The sequence below is a fragment of the Alosa pseudoharengus genome, unplaced genomic scaffold, assembly GCF_046254945.1.
Source record: "Alosa pseudoharengus isolate Yale_2024_CS ecotype anadromous, Long Island Sound unplaced genomic scaffold, YU_APseudo_1.1 YU_APseudo_1.1_scf_3, whole genome shotgun sequence".
Classification (NCBI taxonomy): Eukaryota; Metazoa; Chordata; class Actinopteri; order Clupeiformes; family Clupeidae; genus Alosa; species Alosa pseudoharengus.
The window spans coordinates 29,379,218-29,386,132 of NW_027468718.1; the positions used below are offsets into that span (position 1 = coordinate 29,379,218).

General features: G+C 41.7%; 1 protein-coding gene across 1 annotated transcript; it reads right to left on the bottom strand.

The window, feature by feature from the left end:
• Positions 1-914: 914 nt before the first annotated feature.
• Positions 915-5,016, bottom strand: jam2b (junctional adhesion molecule 2b). Its single transcript, XM_076262818.1, has 10 exons — positions 4,938-5,016; positions 4,077-4,142; positions 3,866-3,976; positions 3,574-3,723; positions 3,031-3,218; positions 2,692-2,800; positions 2,215-2,496; positions 1,621-1,639; positions 1,045-1,078; positions 915-953 (listed from the first exon to the last, which is right to left on the bottom strand). The coding sequence occupies exons 1-10, from the start codon at positions 5,014-5,016 to the stop codon at positions 915-917; spliced, it is 1,077 nt and encodes a 358-aa protein (XP_076118933.1).
• Between the last annotated feature and the right edge of the window lie 1,899 nt (positions 5,017-6,915).

The window sequence follows — 6,915 nt, forward strand, 5'->3', positions numbered from 1 at the left end:
TAATTACATTTGTCACATTTGATGTCAAGATATTTAGCACTTTGATTATGAGTTTATTCTTGGTAAAAATGCTTTGGTCCTGGTGTTCCATAATCGAAATATGGTAAGGAAATGGTCAAATACAGACCAAGTGAGTAATAATGTAATGTATGACCAGAAACCAACCTTGTATTCATATCCAAATGTAATTTAATAGAAAAGTTGACATATAAAACTGGCCAGTTACAAACAAATATGTGATAAACTTAAAAAAAAAAAAAAATACTAGTGCATTTCAGGGGTTCTTGGCAAGACTTACATGGAGGTTTTAGAGGACCTGAAAATGACTTATTTTGAGATCTGACATGCATTATCATAGTCTGAACACTAGAGGGAGGAAAAGAGCTCAATTTCAAGAAGCTATCAAAAAGCAGGCCAAGAAGGGCATAGACCTGAAGTTCGCCTACAAAAAAGAACCAAAACGGCCATCTTTGCCCATATAAGGAGGTCCGGTTGTTAATTGAAGCTAACTACCTATGGCAAGTTGCATTGCAGGTTAGCTCTGGGGTAGCAAAAATCTAAGTGAGCCGCCTTCACGTACCGGAGATCACAGTATCCACTCGAAGGCAGAGGACAAAAGTGTGTTCAGGAAAACGTCTGCATTTCAGACTTTTTCTTCCCGCTAGAGTTTAACAGGTGCGATAATTCAAAATCCCCATGTTATTTTCCCATAGGAAAAATCGCCAGATACCGGATGTCAAAGATGGCTGCTTTTTTGTAGGCAAACTTCAGAGGTCTATTATGGACAGTGGCACACAGGAATATAGTGGATAGAGTTCATTGGAGGCCACCATCCCAATAGTAGTGCAGAATAATTCAAAAGAAGATTTGGGTCGACTCCACCTCTATTCCAGTATTTTGGAAAAGGCACATGATTATATCATGAAGGACTTGGTGTGTTTGTAGAATCTCGGCTGTAAAGAGAAGTTAAAATGATTTTACTGACTTACTGTAGAGTACTGTATGATAAATGCATACAAATTAAGTTTCTGAAGGGTCACTTACATCTTGCATTGGAGGGCTGTAGTTGGGGTGGTTTCTAAGGCAACAACAGTTAAAAAAAAAAGTAAATTTCTGTCCTCAAAAAGACAAGTCTACCTATACAACACATTAATACAATATGCTAAATAGGGGTGTAAAGGTATACATATTCATACCGAACCGTTTAGGTACAGGATGTTGGGTTCAATACAGTTCTGTACCGAATGTACCAAATGCAGTCTTTAACAGTAATCAACAGTAGGCTTTTTTGCGTGCGGACCATGTTCAATTTTAGTTCCCACGCAAACATATTAAGAGTGGCGGACCATATGTCCGTTTAGTCAACTGACGTCAAAAAACATTTGACACCTTTTCAAAATATGCCCGTTGCGCATCAGAAATATTGTCAGTGAATTTTAGGTTACTGTACTGAAAATGAACCGAATCGTCACTTCAGACACACTGTACACACTGAACTGTGTACTGTTACACCCCTAATGCTAAATATCTACTTAACCAATAATGACTACACGCAGCCCTACACTGCCTTATACATTTGTGTTATTCCACAAGAGCAATTCTGTGGTCTAGCCTACTCACCGTCTTTGTTTGTTCTCTTCTGTAGAAAAAAACAGATACGACAATTCAAATTTATTTCTGCGGCATTCAGTGTTACAGTGTCTGAGTCACATTTCCCTATGTCTGAGACTGTTATTGTGTCGTTCACATTACCAGATGAGACTAAGTTTACACACATACATAGTTTCTGTATAGGAGACATGTTAATGGAATCTACAAGTTAAAAATTCTTAGCTATAAGCTTTAACATTTTACTGTGGTTTTACCACTCAAGTTTAAAACCAGTTCTGTTGTCTGTGCTGGTCTGTTGTATCATCTTACTGTACACTATGTAGAGTATTTGATGAGATGATCAGATATTTTTAATGTGTCTTGTCAGATATTCGAGTTGTGCTTCAAACAGCAACATTTATCTTTGATGAGAGTACCACTGGAACAGTTTATTCTGCATAACCTCATTTCAAAGACGCCTTCCCGAATGACCAGCCTTCCACACAGCTGATCAAATGCGCCACGGCGCAAGACTCCTTCCCGAATGACCAGCTTTCCACACAGCTGATCAAATGCGCCACGGCGCTCTGACGGCTTTGGTTCGCCTGCGCTAATGCGGCAGACGCTGGCATGGCACTGGCCGGGCCTTCAGAGATGCTGCGCTGCTGCGGCAGACGCTGGCATGGCACTGGCGGGCCTTCAGAGATGCTGCGCTAAAGCGGCGAGTGTGTGGGCAGCTGCCAGAGAGAAAGCGGGGCATGATGTGGAAGTACTCACTGGGTTTGCGGCGGCGGCAGCAGCAGCAGCAGCCCCGTCTGTAGCAGAGGCAGGCCCCCAGACAGCACAGGACAAGCAGGAGGAACGCACCCGCCCCAACAGCAATGAGCAGCGGCAGACTCAGCTCAACTAAGAGAGAGGGAGAGAGAGGTTTATCTAGTTAGCTAACACACATGCACCAAGAGGGCCCTTCAGGGCTGTGTTACACTCCCTCATTACATCTGGTCATCATGCGCAGGGAAAGCTTCAATAAAGCATCAGATTGTCTTTGTCAGATTATCATTACAACCATTTGTTGTCAGCGCCATACACCACTGTACCTACACTCCTTGACTTCCATTTTGTGTCCTGGACAGCTTTTGGGGGGCCCCACCTCATTGGAGGATTCACAGCGATAATGTCCAGCATCAGCTTTAGAAACAGCTTTAAACTTCTGCTCAAAACAAAGGATTGTATTATATCTACTTTCTGTACAATGTTGTTAGGATAAATTCCAGTAATCACATATATGAGACTGGAATAGAATATTCCCTTCTAAAGAAAAAGAGGAAAGGAAGGAGAAGGACTTGAGACAGATTATGGAATGCATTATTGAAGCATTACAACAAGCTGAGTGACATTAGCCATGACCCATTAGGGTGTGTGGTGGTGTGTCTCTCTCACCAGTGTTCCACTGTGTGTGTCCAGGTTGTAGTGGCTGTCCAGTGTGTGTCCTGCAGCCATGGCCTTGTTGTCTTTGTACCAGCTGTAGGTGGCAGCGGGAATGCTCAGTTTGTCCTTGCAGTGCAGCTCCACAGCTGAGCCACTCAGCACAGTCTCAGGGACCTCACAGGACGGGGTGTGAGGAGGCACTGCACACACACACACACACATGAGTGGCAGAAGAAACTGTGTCTCGGAACTTTGTCAGTAATTCTTTGTTTAAAGCTAATTGAATAACTGGTCACTAACCGTCTCGGTTGATAACATTAAAAAACTTCTGTTTTTAACTAAGTGGATTTATTAGCAAATGAAAGTGTCTGCTTGAATCTGTCAGCTGTTGACAGAGGCGGTTGAGACTTGATTATCATGTTCACTAGCCCTCTCACAGAAACAAACTGGGTTTTGTTTGGGAGGGACAAAGCCAATGGCACACCAATAAAACTTTGAAAAAATACTGATTTGAAGAATCAGAAAAGCATGACCACTAGATCCCCGAAAACACACCTAGTACATTGAGGGTAACGTTGATCTCTCCCAAAGGGACATGATCCATCTTGGCAGTGACCTCACAGCGATACACCCCTGTGTCCTTCTGGGTAACACTGTGCAGAGTCACTGTAGCACCGTCAATGGAAGCTCGACCTGCATAGGGCTCTAAGAATGGAGAGAATGCCAGGATGCAGTTTTATCAGTGGGAAGGACAAAAAGGATTTGACAGGAGAGATGATGCGAAGGGAAAGAGGTTTAGGAAGCAAGATCATTTCTCACAGGGAAAGTAAGAAAGGACCTCATCTACCTCTGAAATTGCCCTCAAAATAAACAAAAGTGATCCCCTTCCCATTCTTCTTCCACTCGATACGAGGGTTGGGGTCTTTCTCTGTCTTGAACTCGCAGGACAGGACAGCATCTGGGCCAGAGAGATAAGGTAGGGGAGATCAAACGATCACAGAATCTTCTCTGACACAGTGGATCATGTTACGGTGGCTCAACCCCATCCTCCTACTTACTGGCGTTCTCATGGGCCACCACCTTTGCCTTGCTGGTGCTCACAGTGACTGAAGCTGTGGGTGAAGCTGAGAGAAAAGTAAAAATATGATTGAGAGTACTAAGCACAAACAATCACAAACATAATTCAACCAAGCATTATTAACAATATTTTAGTAAGTTTCAGAGCAAGTAGCCTATGTTCTATATGTACTGTCTTACATAATCAGCTTATCTGCTCTTTTTTATGAGATTAATAAGAATTGTCATTGTATAAATGTGTGATGTTACATATTATATTATATATATGTGCACATGACACATACTCCCCTCTATTCATGACCAGCATTCTTAGACTGATCCAAGCCCATTCGTACCAGGAGCGGGCTTGTACATATAGGAATGTGTATGATGGATGAGCCTGAGACAGCCTGTTAGGAGGCTGGGAGCACCCAGACGTGACATGATAACACACACACACACAGAAAGGGCAGGGAAGAGAAGGAGCAAAAATAGGACACTGGAGTAAAGAATGGTCAAGAAAGAGTAAGATCTGAGCTTGCTGTGTGTGTGTGTGAGAGAGAGAGAGAGAAAGATGGAGTTCTCCATTATCACTTAAAGTTCCTGTTCTTAATCTCTGGTATGTGTGAAATGTTTTTGTGTGCATGTGTCTCTGAATGTCTATTTGTCAGAGTGTAAGTTTGTCCTCTATATATATTTGCGTGGTCTGCAGAGGTGAGGGCATTAGGAACAAAGGTTCTTTTTAACGCTGTAATTTAAGCTCTACAATGCTGACTCTGGAGGGAGGGTTAAAATCACACTGCCCCCTATAAAATCCCCCACCATGAAGAATCATTCAGTCACTAAAAGTGCACAGGGAATACCACTGACCCCCTTATCAGCAGCAGAACTGCCCTGCGATCTGGTGATGGCCACATTGGAGCAGTTCTGTAGACTTACCATTACCAGTTCTGTAGGTTTACCCTTTTTTTTAATCATTTTTCAATATTTAGAACTAACTGGACTCGTGTTTTGGTAGGCCTATCTTGTTCAACTACTGACATCACACTGTATTAACACAATTCAATATGAGCAACATTTACATTTAAATATTTTTGTGAAAACTATTGATAAATTCAGATAATTACAGTATATTCATACATTTTAGCATATAACAAGTTTAAATGGTGTGTTCAACTGCCCCATGCAAAGTTGACAGAAAGTTGATTGAAATCTGACTCATAAAAGTTGTCAGTTGACCATCTCTCTGAGTCTCATTATCAGCTGGGTCGAGCAGGGGACAGCAGCGACATTAAACAGCCTTGTTGTCAGATCTGAATGATTGGGCTTCACAGGTCCTGGCATTCCATCAGTCCCCCAATCTCAAGTTCAAAGGGCATGTCAGAAGATCACGTAAACACATGGCCCATGGTCCCCCACCCAAACTGCCCCCTCCTCATATGACCAGTGTTTGAACACAATCTGAGAGAAATGTGCATTCTTTACGAAACACAAAGCCTGTAATGTTGTGGACTATTAATGTTTTTTTACAAAACACAAAGCATGTAATGTTGTGGGCTATTAATGTTTTTTACAAAACACAAAGCCTGTAATGTTGTGGACTATTAATGGTATTTGGGTACTAGGTGAACATGCAGTAGCCTGGCTACAATACAAGTGATCAAATAGACATAGCCTACTTAACCAAAATAATTAGAAGCGTTCACTAGAAAAGGTAATATTCTCACATAAAAATCAATAGGCCGGTGAACATTTTCTTAACTTTCTTCATGCTTTCACACCAACTCAACAGGTTTAAATTAACACGTTACCTGAAAGACTCCAGCTTACAATGAACAAAGAGAACAACAAAAACGTAGGCTATATAAGTACATCCACAACGCCATTTTAAGTATGCCAATATTATCTGGAGACTTTTGGGGGTTCTTGCGCGCATGACATGCTGTTTGAGATGCTGCATTACATTAGAGCTCGGATAGTCACATAACCAATATATAACCAAAAGTCATTTGAATGCACCAATTATGAATGTAGCATTGTAGTAATAAAGAATTACATTAAACACCTACGATGCAACAAAGCCAGGAGCACTGGAAATGCCAAAAGCCGCGTGCTGTCCATCTTCGTTCGGCCAGGGTCAGGTCCGTAATTGTAAAAGCTGATGAGCTGCACTCTTCCTTCAAATGATGTACAGTCCTGTTCAGTCTAACTTGTAGTAAATTGGCAAGATGGGCGCAATTCGATAGGTCACAGAAGGCGCGCGTAAGATGTTCTCTCAAAGGATAATTACTGCACCCTTTCTACCCTCCCTACTGCGCCCCTCTTTGAACTATGAAAAAGTTTGAAGAAGGCGGTGACCAGATAACTAGTTTGTATAGATTGATAGGCCTACTCTGGAGAATATTCCATATAGGCTACACGTTTTCAGAGACTTACCTGACCACTACTACTAGACGACTTATTTAAAAATATATATATATTTTGGGATTGAGTTGGTTTTGCACAATAGATCATGGCAACTAAGGGGCGAGTAACTTCAGTATGCTGTATTATAGTAAAGAAAGTATTCGCAAACATCCAACAAATTAAATGTAAACAGCCCATTCACATCATGTGGTGGCCTACCTGAGTTTAGCTTCCAAGTAAATTCTCCTGACTACCTATAGATGGCCTAACTTCAAAAGAGACAGACAGATAGGCACAAGCAAAGCACAGGCTCAGTACAACTTTTTGGATAGGCCTACAGCTCCCAGATAATTAGGACAAGAGTGAAGTATTTCCTATTTTCTGATAGGTATCCATATATACAATTAATAAACTCACAGGGCAATGACGCTCATA

What these genes read in the sequence shown, in the direction of transcription:
- jam2b (XM_076262818.1), bottom strand. Translation starts at nt 5,016, where the DNA reads ATGGTAAGTCTACAGAACTGCTCCAATGTGGCCATCACCAGATCGCAG. An exon ending in TGCTGATAAGGGGGTCAGTG is followed by an intron (nt 4,143 to 4,937) that starts GTATTCCCTGTG and finishes CTTTTCTCTCAG; the next exon opens with CTTCACCCACAGCTTCAGTC. An exon ending in GGTGGCCCATGAGAACGCCA is followed by an intron (nt 3,977 to 4,076) that starts GTAAGTAGGAGG and finishes TCTCTGGCCCAG; the next exon opens with ATGCTGTCCTGTCCTGCGAG.